The sequence below is a fragment of the Canis lupus genome, chromosome 3, assembly GCF_048164855.1.
Source record: "Canis lupus baileyi chromosome 3, mCanLup2.hap1, whole genome shotgun sequence".
NCBI lineage: Eukaryota > Metazoa > Chordata > Mammalia > Carnivora > Canidae > Canis > Canis lupus.
In genome coordinates this window covers 54,438,357-54,454,334 of record NC_132840.1, presented here as the reverse complement: position 1 = coordinate 54,454,334, position 15,978 = coordinate 54,438,357, and the positions used below count along the sequence as shown (strand labels likewise).

General features: G+C 49.5%; 1 protein-coding gene across 2 annotated transcripts in view; it reads right to left on the bottom strand.

Annotated features, from left to right (window-relative positions):
* Window positions 1-728: 728 nt before the first annotated feature.
* LOC140630623 (myosin-13) overlaps window positions 729-15,978 on the bottom strand; it is a 51,396-nt gene continuing 36,146 nt past the window's right edge. Inside the window, exons 26-39 of one of the 2 annotated variants that reach the window (XM_072821127.1) lie at window positions 14,543-14,669; window positions 14,343-14,461; window positions 12,099-12,295; window positions 11,545-11,728; window positions 10,833-10,998; window positions 9,862-9,986; window positions 8,547-8,855; window positions 8,253-8,456; window positions 5,856-5,981; window positions 5,394-5,564; window positions 3,067-3,171; window positions 2,873-2,968; window positions 1,193-1,327; window positions 729-866 (exon numbers count right to left, since the gene is read on the bottom strand). In XM_072821127.1, coding sequence (XP_072677228.1) covers window positions 852-866; window positions 1,193-1,327; window positions 2,873-2,968; window positions 3,067-3,171; window positions 5,394-5,564; window positions 5,856-5,981; window positions 8,253-8,456; window positions 8,547-8,855; window positions 9,862-9,986; window positions 10,833-10,998; window positions 11,545-11,728; window positions 12,099-12,295; window positions 14,343-14,461; window positions 14,543-14,669 — 2,079 coding nt within the window. In that variant the 3' untranslated portion in view covers window positions 729-851. Of the gene's footprint in view, window positions 867-1,192; window positions 1,328-2,872; window positions 2,969-3,066; window positions 3,172-5,393; window positions 5,565-5,855; window positions 5,982-8,252; window positions 8,856-9,861; window positions 9,987-10,832; window positions 10,999-11,544; window positions 11,729-12,098; window positions 12,296-14,342; window positions 14,462-14,542; window positions 14,670-15,978 lie in introns of both variants that reach the window. The other variant, XM_072821128.1, reaches the window with a different exon arrangement.

Here is a 15,978-nt window from a genome sequence, read left to right as displayed (position 1 = left end):
AATTAATTCTTGGTTCCTAATCCTGTCCTTATATTCTTCTATTGCTTTAACCCTTTGGTGTAAGCAAATCTACCCAATCTGATTAGGATCCAGGAGTGAGCCCCTAAACCAGCAGGATCTACTCTGGGCCAGCCTCAGCCTGGAAGCGAATGGCTCTCCAGGCCCACCTGCCCCCTTCACAGTTTGGCTCTGGGCACCGTGGGAAAGATCTGTACAGGTAGAGTGAACACAGTCGGAAGAAGACACACAAGCCCCTACCCAGTGTTTCCCAGGAGCGAATGAGTTGGGGGTACACCTGCTCTCTGCTCAAATGTCACGGGGAGCAGTGGTTGTACAACACGGCCCCTAAGAAGGACAGGATGGAAAAGTAGAGTTTCTTAGCAGAAAGCACCTGCCTGTGAGTCTGGGACCTGGGCATCTGGTCTCCACCCTGCCTTGGGTAACCAGAGGGGCCTTAATCTCTTTGGAGTCAGTTTCCCCACCTGACAGTTTAGAGAGACACTGGGGAAGTGAGTCTGAAACCACTCTGTGTTGCGAGGAGGAAAATGCTCTCTAGTTATGCGGGAGGGGTTCTGCTCTCTCTAGTGCGAAGGAAGCTGGTAATTCGCTTAGCAGAGGGTTGGCTCTCCACCTTTTCTGCTCGGGGCCAGGAGGCCACTTTCTCATCCCTTCTTTCTTTATATGTACAGCAGATGAGGCAAGGCCCTCAAACCACCCCGAGCAAGCGGGACGGACGGTGATCACGAACACGCAGAGCTGGACAGACACAGCGTTAGGAGACTTTATTTCTCACGACACCATCCCTCCCCTCTCCCCCCACGTGTCGCATGGCAACGGGCATCTGGAAGGCCTCATTCTTCCATCTTCTGTGGGAGAAAAACAATCAGGAAATGAGTCAAACCAAAGGCAAGGCTGAGCTTTGCCTTCACGTACGTGGAGCAGCTGGAGAGTCTGGAAGTTCCAGAAAAATATTAAGGAATGGCACTGTTTGCCCTTGCACGTTGTAGACACAAAGCTGTGCAGGCCCTGGAGAGGGAAGGGTCCCCCCAAAAGCAGAGGCTTTCTGGGCAGGGCCAGGGGTGATAGGGGGTCTGGGTTCCCTGAGCCCTGCTGCTCGTTGCCCCACAAGCTCTCCCTGGATGCCCCCTTGGTCCTGGTCTCAGGAATCTGGGGAAGGGGTCTGCTCTCTCACCTGGGCCCCCACATCTCGGCTCTTGGCTCGCAGCTTGTTGACCTGGGACTCGGCGATGTCCGCTCTCTCCTCCGCCTCCTCCAGCTCGTGCTGGACTCTCCGGCACTTGGACATCTGCGTGTTGGCCTGCTCCTCCTGACCAGGAGATGGAGGGGTGGAGGCTGAGGAAGGCCTTCACTCTGCCTCTGGGGCTCCTGGGCCTCAGATTCCCTGTCCTCTCCTGGGGTGAGGACAACGCCCCTGCCAATGTACGCTGTCTGGTCACCTCGAGGGTACAGCCGCCACTCCTAGGATCCCTGCCTGGCCCCCCACATCCCTGCTCTGTGCCGACTCTCCTGCTGGGGCTCCCCAAGTTCCGAGTCCTCTCAAGGCACCTGGAGGGGTCAGAGGCCAATACCCTGACCTTCTCCCAGTTACTGTCTGCCTGTGGCCAGGCCACTGTGCATGTCTTTTGAGGGTGATCTGAGGGTTCTTTTTTTTTTTTTTTTTTAAGATTTCATCTATTTATTCATGAGACACACACAGAGAGGCAGAGACACAGACAGAGGGAGAAGCAGGCTCCCTTTGAGGAACCCGATGCGGGACTTGATCCTGAGGACTCCAGGATCCTGCCCTGAGCCGAAGACAGAGGCTCAACTACGGAGCCATCCAGGTGCCCCCGGGCGATCTGAAGGTTCTCAAAGAAGGTGGCCCCCTGGCACCCACCCTCCCAGGCAGTCCTGCTGCGACCATGCTCATCCCATGGGCACACATCCGTCCCCCATTGAACCAGCTCAGATCTGCTTCCCTGTAGTCAGGGTGGAACCACCAGCCCCTGGGCAGGGGGGGCAGAAAGGACCAGCAGAGGAGCCATATGCTCATTTATCAACAGCAGGGTCTCCCAAATTTTGTTCTTCAGAACACCAGTCCTGTGGGCTGCTCTGCATACAGTAAAAAGGTTCCAAGTTCCACTAAAGTGGCGGGGAGGTATGGGAAGGGCTGGGCCATGCTGCATTCTAGAACGGCTTGTCCACTTTGAAGAGTGCATGACATGTCACCTGCCAAATCTGAGAAATCCCTGAAAGCAACCAGTTCAACTTTGTTTAACCTAGAGTTTCCCAAACTGTTTCTTTTCTTTTTTAAAAATTTTTTTAAAAATTTAAATTCAATTTGCCAACTAAACTGTTTCTTTTCTGTAAAAGAGAAAGTTCCCCCCATCCCAAGCCCCTCCCACCCTAGCTTCCTGCTAGTAATATCTCTTAGACCTGTTTGATGAGGGGGCAGGTCAGGAAGGATGAATGGGAGGGTGGTGGTGAGGAAGGGTGAGAAGGAGGAGGCCGTGGGGATGGGGATGGAGGCAAGGTGGGATGCTGTGAACCAGGATGGGGGGGTGTCTAAGGAGTCCTGGTGGGGTGGGCTGGGATGCCCGGGGTGTCAGGTCAGGGCAAGGTGAGGCTGGCAGGGTGGGCTAGGATGCTCTAGAGGGCAGGGGTGCGGGCTAAAGTGAGGGTGCTAGCCACATGAGGTGAGTCAGGAGGTACCAAGGAGGTGCAGGCAGGCTCTGAGTTTGCAGCCTGCACATGAAAACCTGGGCCTCGGGCTCTGAGTTTGCAGCCTGCACATGAAAACCTGGGCCTCGGGCTCTGTGGACTTTATGGAACAGGATGTACTCCTGCTCAGGAGTAGGGGCCCCCTACTCACAGCCTCCTCCGCCTGCCTCTTGTAAGCCTTCACTTTGGCCTGTAGCTTGTCCACCAGGTCCTGGAGCCTGAGGATGTTCTTGCGGTCCTCCTCAGCCTGCAAACAGAGCACCATGCCAGGGCCCCCGGGACCCACTGCTGCTTCTGCTGGGGTCGGAGCCACATCTGCTCACTGAGGCTTTGGAGACCCCCTACCTGGTACGTCAGTTCCTTGACTTTGCGTTCGTACTTGTGGGCCCCCTTCAGAGCCTCGGCCCCCCTCTTCTGCTCAGCATCCAGCTCACTTTCCAACTCCCGCACCTGGGTTTGGTGGAGAGAGCACGGGGCTGGGGTCAGAGCAGCCAGGCTTCTCCCACGTACTCCCAAGTCGGTCATTTTAGGGGGGACTCAGGATCCTCTCATTATAGTTTGTAAAAATGTCTCCTCCTAAGGCTGGGGGACCACTTTTTAGTTGCAGGGCCACCACTGTTGGTGCAGATGAGAACAGGGAGCCCTCCTAGGTGCACTCAGTGGGGCCACCAGGCTGGGCTCCCAGGAGAGGCCTCTTCCTCTGGGGCCAGCAGCTTGGTGAGGCCTGGGCTTCAGCCCCAACCCATCCCCGCAGGTGAAGCCTGCATGAGCATTTAGGGGGCCCTGATTCCTAGTCAAGTGAAGCCATGGCGGGGGGTGGGTCATGGAGAGAGCCTGGGCCAGCGATGGGCAAGGTGTGTTCAAGCCCCGGGTCGAGCTGGCTGATTCAAAGCACATCAGCAGCTGCCCCTAAGAATGAGTTTCTTTTCTTTTTTTAATATTTTATTTATTTTTTCATGAGAGACACAGAGAGAGGCAGAGACACAGGCAGAGGGAGAAGCAGGTTTCCCTGAGGGAAGCCTGATGTGGGACTTGATCCCAGGACTCCGGGATCATACCCTGAGCCAAAGGCAGATGCTCAATTGCTGAGCCACCCAGGTGCCCCAAAAATGAATTTCTATGTGTTCTCTGTATCTATGGAGGCTCTAATTCCTGCTCCACCACCTCAAATGTGGGGGTCAAATTAGACAAAGCACATGCAAGTGTGTTTTAAATGATAAATCTCTATGCAGGTGTTTCTTTCATAGCTGCATAGGGCTTTCCCTGAAGTCTTGAGGGGACAGGATGGCCACTGAGAGCACAGGTCACTAACTCTGGCCCCGGACTCCCATGGTCCAGACAGAGCCAAGAAGTGAGGGTGGCAGCCTAGCCCCTGGGAGGAATCCCAGTGGCCATAGACGCAGGCAGCTCTGGGCCTGGGGACTCACCAGATCGACCTTGACATCTACCAGTGGAACACGGTAACTCTGGGCACTGTTCCAAAAATATTCCCCCCACTGCAACCCCTGCCACCCCATAAGCCCCGGGAAGCTGTTTACTACTATTAGCTTCTTGCAAACATCTATGTTCCTGGCAATGCCCTTGTGGCCTCTGTGAGTTTTGTGGAACTAAAGATAAAGGGGCAGCTGGGACTGGAAACTGGCTGAGGTGCCTCCCATGGGATGAGGGGGGCTGGCCGAGGGCTCCCTGCCAGCTCAGGAATCAAAGAATCCTGGAGGGTGGTGTGGGCTCTAATCACTCCCTCAGTGGAGGGATCCATGAGGAAGACAGGCTAAGCTCATGTAATAGAGTATGACTGGGAAGAAGGAAAAGTAAGCATCTAAAGAATTTAGGGGGAGCGGGGGTGCCTGGGTGGCTGAGTGGCTGAGCATCTGCCTTTGGCTCAGGACATGATCCTGGGGTCCTGGGATTGAGTCCCACTGGGAGCCTGCTTCTCCCTTTGCTTGTGTCTCTGCCTCTCTCTGTGTGTTGCTCGTGAAGAAATGAATAAAATCTTAAAAAAAAAGGAAAAACAAATACAGAAACAAATACAAATACAAATAGGCTCCCAGATAAAGAAAAAGCAGGACTGCTTTGAGCAGGGGGTAGAATTTTCCTGGGGCAGTGGGCTGCAGAGCACCGGCCACCTGCCACTTAGGACAGAGCAAGTGAGAAGCAAACCAGCATTTCAGACTGACTTCATTCAGAGACTGAGAAATCTGGGACAACTGGGAGCCGGGGGTGGGAGGTGAAGAGAGACTCTAGACTCTACAGAGGATGGGCTGTTGTTCACCCAAGTGGAGGCTGGAGAAAATGTAGCTTACACCAAATATGTGATTTTGTGCATGTAAAGTACATTTCCCCTCACTTATGTGGAGCTGAATTCCTATAAACACAGGATGTGAACATTTGCAAGTGTCTTCACACTGCAGCTCCCGAGACTTAAGTGTTGCAAAGCGTGTGTGTGTGTGTGTGTGTGTGTTGTGGGGGATGGAGGAACCAGTGAAGGAGAACAGGAGAACTAGGTGGGAAAATCGGCTCACAGAGAGATCTGCAAGTAGTCCTCAGACCAAACTCACATCCGCTCCACCAATGCCCACTTTCCTGCAACCTAATTTCTGGACTGTGGCCCCGTCCGAGATGGTTGAATCAGACAGGACTTTGAGGGTCAGAATCCTCTCAAGTCACCCCACCCTGGCCTCCAGTTTCTGGATCTGCTTCTTCCCGCCCTTCAGGGCCAGCTGCTCAGCCTCGTCCAGACGATGCTGCAGGTCCTTCACCGTCTGCTCCAGGTTCTTCTTCATCCGCTCCAGGTGGGCACTGGTGTCCTGCTCCTTCTTCAGCTCCTCGGCCATCATGGCCGCCTGATGAAGTTCATAGGAAGTATTAGTAGGTCACCTGGCATCCCCACCAGGAGGATACAGAGGATGCTGTCAAGGTCAATACTATGCATGCTGATCCTGCCTACTTCATCCTGCTATCACTTGGTGATGCATCTCCTCCCCACTTGGTCTCTGCTGAGGCTTCATCTAACTCTAGGAAGCCAACACGATTCTAGAGGTCACCAGGCAAAAGAACCTACTTGCCTGGTCCCCACCCAGAAACCCCTTTCCTATCTCCAAACACCTGCTCCTAAAAGAAGCAATGGAGCTCACATCCGTGATCGCCTTCTTGGCTTTCTCCTCCGCGTTTCTGGACTCCTGGAGGGAGTTCTCCACCTCTGCCTGGCACTGAGCTATGTCCACTTCCAACTTTTTCTTGGTATTTATCAGGCTTGTGTTCTACAGGAAAAATCAGATCCCAGAGGTGTAGGTTATCTTTGGATGCTTGAGACAAATTGAGCAGGAGACAGTTGCATGGGGAAGGAAATTAATCGCCATCTCATTTCTTATTTTTCATCTCAGGGATTTGCTAGGTGCTGTTTCATTCTTGACCAAACAGAAGGTCCTGAAACAGACCCAGGAACTAACTGTACATAAAATAAGTGAGTAACTGATAAAGGTAGACTTTCACATATTCGAGGAAGAAGAGAGAATTCAGTAAAAGATATCAGAGCAAGGAAAGGGTGGGTAGGCATAAGTATATAAAATGAGAAATAGTTCTAATGATCAAAACACACTATACATAGAATTGTAAGGGTCATGACAAGTGGAAAACACTCGCAATGTAGGTTGCTGGAGAAACATTCTCTTCCTTAACATATAAAAAGGACAAAATCGTGCAAGTAAGAAAACAAGACACAAAGTACAGATGGGGGAATGCACCTGAAGAAATAATTACTCATTAGTAATCAAAATTTCATCATATCTTTTTTTTTTTTTTTTAAGTAGGCTCCATGCCCAGTGTGGGGCTTTAACTCATGATCCTGAGATCAAGAGATAGATGCTCTGCCCACTGAGCCAGCCAGACACCTTGTGAAAATCAAAATGAAAAAGGTGAGGTGTTTTCTAACAATATAGCCGGTAAGGATTAAAAGATGTATAATGGGGGGTCTTTGAGGATTTAGAGGCAAGAGGTCTTACATATTCTCCCAATGAGAATAAAAATTGGGGCCACTTCGTGAAGGCAAATTTCTAATAGGCTACAAATGTCTTTATCGTTTGGACCAGGAAATTCTGCTTCCAGCAATCTAATTACTTCTAGGAGTAATAAGGAAATTAATAATAATAATAATAATAATAATGGGGAAAATGTGAACTTTTAATTATAAGTTAAGTTCATCATATAAATTTTTCTGATTGTAAACATTTTATTGGGAATAATTTAAAACATCCAGCCATGGAGGACCGATTAAATAAAAGTGCCATACCACCCTACTGTAACGGATCACTTATCTGCCATTAAGATAGTCATAGAGGGGTGCCTGGGTGGCTCAGTGGGTTAAGCGACTGACTCTTGGTTTCGGCTCAGGTCACGATCTCAGGGTCCTGGGATAGAGCCCTGTGTGGAGGGGGGTGGGTGGGGGGGGGTCTGCACTCAGCAGGGAGTCCTCCTGAAGATTTCTTCCTCTGCCCCTTGCCCCACTGATGCACAAATGTGCTCTCTCGTCCTCAAATAAATATATTTTTAAAAGATTTTATTTATTTATTCATGAGAGACACACAGAGAGGCAGAGACACAGGCAGAGGGAGAAGCAAGCTCCCTGTGGGGAGCCTGATGCGGGACTCGATCCCAGGACTCCAGGGTCACGCCCTGAGCCCCCCAGGTGCCCCTTCCTCAAATAAATCTTTAAAAAAATAGTCCTAGAAGACTATTTAAAGGTGTGGGAATACATTTGTGACAAAGTGTTAAAATTCAAATGAGACGTTGCAAAAAAAAATTAATCACATTTCTACAAAAGTATAATACTTATACACATGGACAAGAGCCTGGAATGAAAGATCTCAAAATGGTAACACGGTAGTTGGTATTTCTCTTCTATTTGTTTGCTTATATTCTATTTTCTAACAAAGATTTTGTTCTTTTAGAAAACTTTTATAAAGGTGGCAGACAGCCTCTCCTCTGCTGTCCCGCTCACTGCTCCCTTGCGGTGTATTCAAGAAACTTCTATGTCCTTAAAAAGCAAACAACAACTGTGCTCTCTTCGGCGGCACATATACTAAAAAACAAACAAACAAAAACTTTCATAAAGGTAATAAAAATAATTATTTTGAAATGCAATTCTAATTTTCCCAGGCTGTGGCTTAGCTGTCAACTTCCCCCGTGACAAGCCCCTCGATGGAATCATTCATCCTTCCTTTCTCTGATTTTCCCACAAGATGCATGCACCTTTTATCTTTAGATTAAATAAAGCTCAGAAATCTGTGCATCTGGAGCATAGTTATTCCAAGAACTAAGCTTTTTTTTTTTTTAGATTTTATTTTTAGGTACTCTCTATACCCGAAGTGGAGCTCCAACTCACAACCCTGGGATCAGGAGTTGCATGCTCTACTGGACTGTGCCAGCCAGCCAGCCCTCCAAGAGCGAAGCTTAATGCACCTTGGTCTTGACCGCTAGTCTGGGAGCAAGGGTGGGTCCTACCTGGGCCCAGGGTGGAGGGGGGAGGCGCCCACCTGGGAATGCAGCAGCTGCACGCGGTCGCTGGCGTCCAGCAGCTCCTGCTCCGACAGCCTGCGGGTCCGCTCTGTCTGCTCCAGGGCCGCCTTCATCTCCTCCAGCTCTTCCAGCAGGAGCCCATTCCTGCGCTCCACGATGGCCAGCTGTTCCTTGAGGTCCTCATTGCTCCGCAGGGCGTCGTCCAAGTGCAGCTGGGAGTCCTTCCGGGAAAGCCAGGTGTGAGGCCGGAGCCCAGGACAGGTGCAACGCCCGCCAGGCCCACCTGAGCCCACGCACACGCACGTGCTCACCTTGAGCTGGCCCTGCACTGTGCGCAGGTGCTTCTGGGTCTCTGCCACCTGGCGGCTGGAATGGCCCAGCTGGATCTCCAGCTCGTTGAGGTCCCCCTCCATCTTCTTCTTCAGCCTCAGGGCATCATTGCGGCTGCGGATCTCGGCGTCCAGCATGCTCTGCATGGCCTCTGCTGCCCGCTGGCTGTTTCTTTTCAGCTGCTCGATTTCTTCATCCTTCTCGGTAACCCTGCGGTCAAGCTCGGATTTCACCTGGCTCAATTCCAGTTGGACGCGCAAGATCTTGCTTTCTTCATGTTCCAAGGAGCCCTGATAAAAGCAGAGGAGTGATGGGGGGGCGTGCAGGGGGGAGTCATGAGCAGTCCTCTTCTTTTATTCTTAAAAGATTTTATTTCTTTATCTGAGAGAGGGCGAGCAAGATCTAGAGCAGAAGGAGGAGCAGCGGGAGAGGAGGAGCAGACTCCCCTCTGAGCAGGGAACAGGATGTGGGGCTTGATCCCAGGACCCTGAGATCACGACCTGAGCTGAAGGCAGATGCTCAACCGACTGAGCCACCCGGGCGCCCCAGCAGCCATCTATCTGAACAGGTATTTTCCTTCCCGATAATGATAAAATCAGTATCACTCTACCCATTGTATAGATGAGTAGAGGTGAAACAATGTGCCCTCAAATATCCCAACAAGTAACGAAACTGGAACCAAAACTTTGCATTTGTTATTAACAATTTTATGTCTGGAGAGGGACAGAGCACCTTTTTGAATTAGTAAAACCTTTCTTGGGTGTGTGTGTTTTAACGGCAGCCGTAACTCAGGAGACCACCGATCCTCTGGAGGGGCAGGTTAATTGCTCTCCGGTCAGGTCACCCTGCATTATGCAAATTTCCCCCAGAAATAGCTCCACCCTCCACCCTGCACTGGCCACACTGGTTGGGGCCTGAGGACACTGGGCCTATTTTGACTTGATGGAATTCCCAAAGCCCATCTGGCGTGTGACTGGTATAAAGCAGAGGAATTCCGAGCCAGCTCTCAGGATGTTTCGTGACTGAGCTCTTGCTTCCTTAGAGGAAGCCAGCAAGGACATAATGAACACATTTATTTATTTATCTTCAAAGAGGGGGAAGTGATAAACTAGGGGACACCCAGGAAATGAAGCACAGCACAGCTGCACAGCTGGTCCCCCAGGGACCACTGGATGTTCCTCCCCATGGAACTTCCGCACCTCCCGGCAGGCAGCAACCCCAAAGGCCCGGTGGGCTCCCCCCTCCTTTGGTGTCCTGCCCTCCTGAGCTTCTGCGGGTCACGTCCCGAACACTTGCCTCCACCTCTTCTAGGGCGACCTGGAGGTCTGACTTTTCCTGCTCCACCTGTTTCTTGCTCTTTTCCACTTCCTGAAGATGCTTGCCGGTTTCTGCAATCTGCTCGGTTAAGTCGGAAATCTCTTCTGCAAAGGACATGATCGATTTAGCTTGCTTTTTTTTTTTTTTTAAGGATTTTATTTATTTATTTGACGGGGGGGGGGGAGGGAGAGAGAGAGAGAAAGTAGGCAGAGCAGCAGGCAGAGGCAGAGGCAGAGGGAGAAGCAGACTCCTCGCTGAGCAGAGAGCCCGAAGCGGGACTCCATCCCAGGACCCTGGGATCATGACCTGTGTCGTAATCGACTGAGCCACCCAGACCTCCTGATTTAGCTTGTTTTATCAGGCTCCAGTTGACAGCAGAGGCATTTTGCCTGGCAATTTGGGATTGGGGATTCATTCACGTTTATATGGGAGACAATACAGTGGAGCCCTTGAGGTGAGATATCAGCACGACACAGGTGTGTTGTCTCACCTGAACTATGCAGACACAGGAGCGGCAAGAACACTGCTGTGTGTGACCCTAAAACTTCGCAAAGTATATAAAAAACGGTCACCATGAGGACCAGAGAAGAAAATTCTGGAGACACAGCACAGAATATAGAGTCCTAGTCTTTCGGAACCAGAGGGGAGCCTTAGGGGGCATCGGGTCTGGTCTGATTTTGCGGATCAGGAGTCCGAGGTCCTAAGGGATTTGGTGACATGCCCAAGGACACAGAGCCATGTATGGACAGATCCGTGAAAGATCTCGTTCTCCAAGAAGAGGTGAGCTTAGCAACTCACTCAAGACTAAGACTTCGCCACGACTGTGTCTGTGACATGAGCAGGGTTGAGCTCTGGGATCAGCAGAGCAGACAGGAGGGTCCTGTGGGGCAGTGGGAGGAAGGAAGCCAGAGCGGGACTGGTGCACACCTGGGGTGGCGTGGATAGCTCACCTTGCAGATTTTTATTCTCCCGCCTCAGTGTCTCCAACTGATCGACCACCTCTTCGTAGGCGTTCTGCATCTTGAAGATTTCGGTGCTAAGCGACCTGGATCCTTTCTGAGCAGCTTCCAGCTCAGCCTGGCTCTCATCCAGCTTTTGCTTCCACTCTGCAAGGACCTTGGAGATGACAAAGGGACACATGAACAGCAGGAAGGACCAAGGCACCTGGGAGAGGCCACAAAAACAAGGGCTGTCTGGATGCAACGCCAAGGTTTTAACCTTCTGTCCTATGGACTCAAAGACAGGGTGGTTCTAGAGCACGGGCTTCAGACTCTTATGCTCCTACAGGCTATCTGCTTTATTTTTTTAAAGATTTCTCTTTTATTTATTTGAGAGAGAGCACAAGAAGGGGGAAGGGTAGAGGGAGAGGCCAGCGGGGAGCCTGATGCAGGGCTTGATCCCAGGACCCCAGGATCATGACCTGAGCCGAAGGCAGATGCTTCACCAACTGAGCCCTCCAGGCGCCTCCATCTGCTGTATTCTTTAAGATATTTGGATCTTGAAGTAATCCGAATTAGCTTCAACTGAAAATTCACTTTGTTGGAAGTGTCAGCAAAGCAAACACGTAATACACAAACCACCCCCCACACTATGACTTGATGCTCGGGGGACCTCCCAGATGCACATCCAAGTGTGAGAGGCCAAGGCTCTCTGGGGACAGACCTTATCAAGGTCCCTCTGCTTCCTGTCCAGGATGGCACGGGCTGTGCTGGTGCGTTCCAAGTCCAGCATCAGGTCATCCACTTCCCCCTGAAGCCTCTGCTTGGTTTTCTCCAAGGAGGCACACTTGGAGCTCACAGCCTCTGTGTTCTCCTCTGCTTCCTGGAGTCTCTGGGCCAGTTTTTTCCTAGGAGAACCAGATTTTTTTTTTAACTTGACAAAGGTGCACTATTTCAGAACTACCTGTCGGATCTGACAAGGATGGGCAGTCCATTTGGGGCTGGAATGGTAAGAGCCAGACCTAGAATTGGATGAGTGGGCAGGGTCTAAGCATCACCTGGAGAATCCCAAAGTGCTTGGTGGCAAAGCTGGTCACCAAGAAGCCTCCAAGGGAACAAGGACAGTCCTAGGGGAAGGATAGGGATGCCCTACCTGGATGCTTAACAAAAACTCAAGGGCATGGGAAGGACGAGAGGGTCTCTCAAGGCAGAAGAATTCTCTGTCCCTTCACTCGTGTTTTGGGGTCTCCTCTGCTGCTGTGGCCGGGGAGCCCGTACTTGGCCTCCTCCAACTCCTCGGTGCGCTGGATGGCGTCCGTCTCATATTTGGTCCTCCACTGGGCCACCTCGCTGTTGGCCTTGGACAGCGCCCTCTGCAGCTCGGCCTTGCCCTCCTGCTCCTCCTCATACTGTTCCCGCAGCAGGTCACAGTCATGGCGGGAGGACTGCAGGGCGTGGGCCAGGGCGTTCTTGGCCTGTGGGAGGATGGTGGTAGCAGATTGCAAAGACATTTGGCCATTATCAAGCCAAAGTATCTTCATTTAAACTGGCATCTCTGAACTAGGGGTGGGGGAAGGGGAGGTGGGTGGGGGGTGGGGGTGACTAGGTGACGGGCACTGAGCGGGGCACTTGATGGGATGAGCACTGGGTGTTATTCTATATGTTGGCAAATTGAACACCAATAAAAAATAAATTTACAAAAAAATAAAAAATAAAAAATAAATAAAATAAAATAAAATAAAATAAAATAAAATAAAATAAACCGGCATCTCCCAACGTGAACTATTCCCGACCTGCCTTCACAAACTTAGCCGTACCTGCGTATGTCTTGTGTTATCTAATTTTTTTTCAAGTTGACTCCCTTATTGTATTTAAATATTCAGATTTTGCCAGTAAACTATTAAACTACATTAAATAAACAAGCACTAACATTTGCCACAAGCAGATGGGAGCCATAAGAATAAAGGCAACAGGAATAAAGCAGTGTTCTCGATCCCCTTCTAACTAGGTCCTGGCCACTGCGGCTCTGTGCCTGAAGCCCACTCTCTGTACGCCTTGATAAGAAAAATGAGCCCTTGCTAGAGAGACGGTATCCAAATTGAGCTCTTTTCTTTATGCAATCAGAAGAATTAAAACAGAATTAGAAAGGGGATAATTTTCTTGCTACTGATGCAATGCTATAGAAAGATGTCACCGTGAAAAACCCAAAAGCATTGTTTGGTGTCAGCAGGGGCTGTGTCTCCACACCAGGGAACTCTGATGTGAGCTGTTCTGTCTCCATGGCTGTCCTACCTCTTCCCAGGCAGGGAGGACATGCCCAGGGGCCTCCCTCGCGTACTCCTACTTGGTCAGGAGGATAATTTAGCTCTCCTCTTGATGATCACAAAACACTTTTTTTTTTTTTTAAGATTTTAAGTAATCTCTACATTCAACGTGGGACTTGAATGCACAACCCTGAGATCGAGTTGTGTGCTCTACAGACTGAGCCAGCCAAGTGCCCCACACAACACTTGATGCCACCATCAAAGAAAGAGTTTTGTTCACCCAGCATAGTCATGTGCACATTTCCATCTTTTTGGAAACACAGATAGACAGCAAAACTTTGCCCAAGGAAGAGAATTCAGTTGCTACTGTATCCTGGCCAGAAGACAGCCTCGTTCCTGTAATGGATTTTCTCACTGCTTGTTCAGACTCTGGGTCTTGCCACAACCCCGCCCCAGTTCCCTGAAGACCCTTACCATATAGTGGAAAGATGGGAGACTAATAAAATGCTTGGTTTTGTCTTTAGAAGAAGTGGAGCCTGGGAAAATTCTAGAAGATTGCCTTGTAAGTCCCACCCGGTGCATGGCAATCTCAAAATCACAGAACGTAATTTTGTAGACTCCTGGATTCTTATTCTCATGCTTGAACACACATTGACAGCATTTATTAGGCACCTGATGTGTGTACTGTTCTACTGTGCACTGTACATGTTTACCACTAGGGAAAAATTATTCTTGCCTGGGAGTTTACAGGTCAGTGGGGAGATGGGCTTTATGAACATAAATATCTAGGTATTAAAGTCAAGACGCGATGATGGTGTCATGTTTATGTCCCAAGCATGCCCCTGAAAGCTGTGCAGTCTTTTTGAAGGAGGAGAATTTAAAATCGGGTGCTGTAGCAGGTGACACATGAGTGATGAGGAAGGAAAAGGAGGGCATTTCAGGTGGCCAGGATGAATGGCTGAGCAGAGTGAAAGAATACACAGCAACAGAGATGGTCAAGCTGGGGCGGCGGCAGGGAGGGGATGCCCTGGCTGGAGAGGGGTGTTTATCAGACCACCCTGTGAGGGACAGAGGAGCCCAGAGGACGGAGCACCCTGGCTCTGAGGAAGGAAATCCAATGCCAAAGTCCTGTAGCCTCAAAGAATGGGCTCCCACCTTGCCACATAGCAGAGAGGAGAAGCATCGGACTTCATGCATTGCCTCCAGTTTTTGTGGCTTCTCGTTCTGACTCTGCCATTTCAGAAAGAGGCATTCTTACCTTGGTTTCTTCTTCCAGTTGCCTCTTAAGCTCCTCCAGCTGCTGGGTGAGGGCCTGCTTGCCTTTGGTTAGCTGTGAAATCAGAGACTCCTTCTCTTCCAGTTGGTGGCTCAGCTCCCCTACCAAACAGATGCATGAGTGTTGCTGACTGTCGCTGACTCGTGGCCTGGCTGGGCTAGAGAAGCCCTGCCCATCCTTACCATTTTGGGTCTGCAGTCTTGCCTTCTGCATGTTCAGATCATGGATTAACTGTGTCTGTTGGTCATCCTTGGCTTTGATCTCATTAAATTGGTCTTCTACAGTCCGACACATTCTTTCCACATTACTCTTTAAAAAAAAAAAAAAAAATCAACATTAATGGGAAAAATGGGTTTCTGGTGTTCAGTATTGAGCTGGGAGTTTGATAGTTTAGCCCCTTAGCAGGTAAAACAAAAATAAAAATGGAGAGCACATAAATGTCAGTTTAAAAAATTATAATCAGGGGATCCCTGGGTGGCTCAGCGGTTTAGCGCCTGCGTTTGGCCCAGGGCGCAATCCTGGAGTGGAGTGGGAGTCCCAAGATCGATTCCCACGTCGGGCTCCTGGCATGGAGCTTGCTTCTCCCTCCTCCTGTGTCTCCTCTGCCTCTCTCTCTCTCTCTATGTCTATCATAAATAAATAAATAAATAAATAAATAAATAAATCTTTAAAAAAATTATAATCACTTCAGATTTGCTTTATTTTTATCTGTGATTATTGCTTAGTCACCACGAATAGGTTGGAGCAATAGCTTTAAGTAGATAAGTATTGATTGGTTTGTAAAAAAAAAAAACAAAACATAAAAACCTTTGAGAAGATGCTACTCAAAGGAACCCCAGAATCCTCTTGTAATATAAGTAATTCTGTTGTCATGTGAATAATATTACCACCTGATTTATTTATTTGAAAGCAGTATATTCAGATGATAGTGTTGAATATTTCATTTGGTTATACGAAAGATTCTTTATGGTGGAGGTGGCATGGAGGGATTCACTCCCCCAGCCTCTAGTTGGCCCGTATTTTTATGAAGTTTGTAGATTCCCTCCTCCTAACTCACATAACATAAAACAAATATCTTGAGCATCTATTTTTCCTCAGACTGAGAAGTAAAAGATGGTGGTATAAGAGGCAGGAATATTAGATTTGAAGGAAGTTTTCAAGGGGTTTAGGATATCTTTAAGAAAATGACATATGAACATGAAACAACTTTATATGGGATAGCTGAAAAAGAGACAGCAACTCACAAGGAGAAAAATCAAAGGATACAACAATTTAAAAAATATAAAGCAATATAGGTACTTCTTCCACTGGATTCTAAAATTGAGAACAGATAGCATGAACCAGTGGCAGAGAAAGGGAGGTGGCAAGGAGGTGCTGCATGTGGGTGGTGGTGTCATCTGTTCTAACCCAGAAAACCCTGCAACCTGGCCTGGGTGCTACAGGGGAGAGAGACAAAGATAGAGACAGAGAATACATACAGACATAACTCCTTAGAGGGAGGAAAAAGCCAAGAAGAGCAGAAAAATGGGGAAGCAAGCAAGAGAGAAAAAGGAGTTGCAGTCAAACAGTGAGAAAGAAATCAAGAGGAAGCCCCAGGCTGTGGGCATCCAGATCCTAA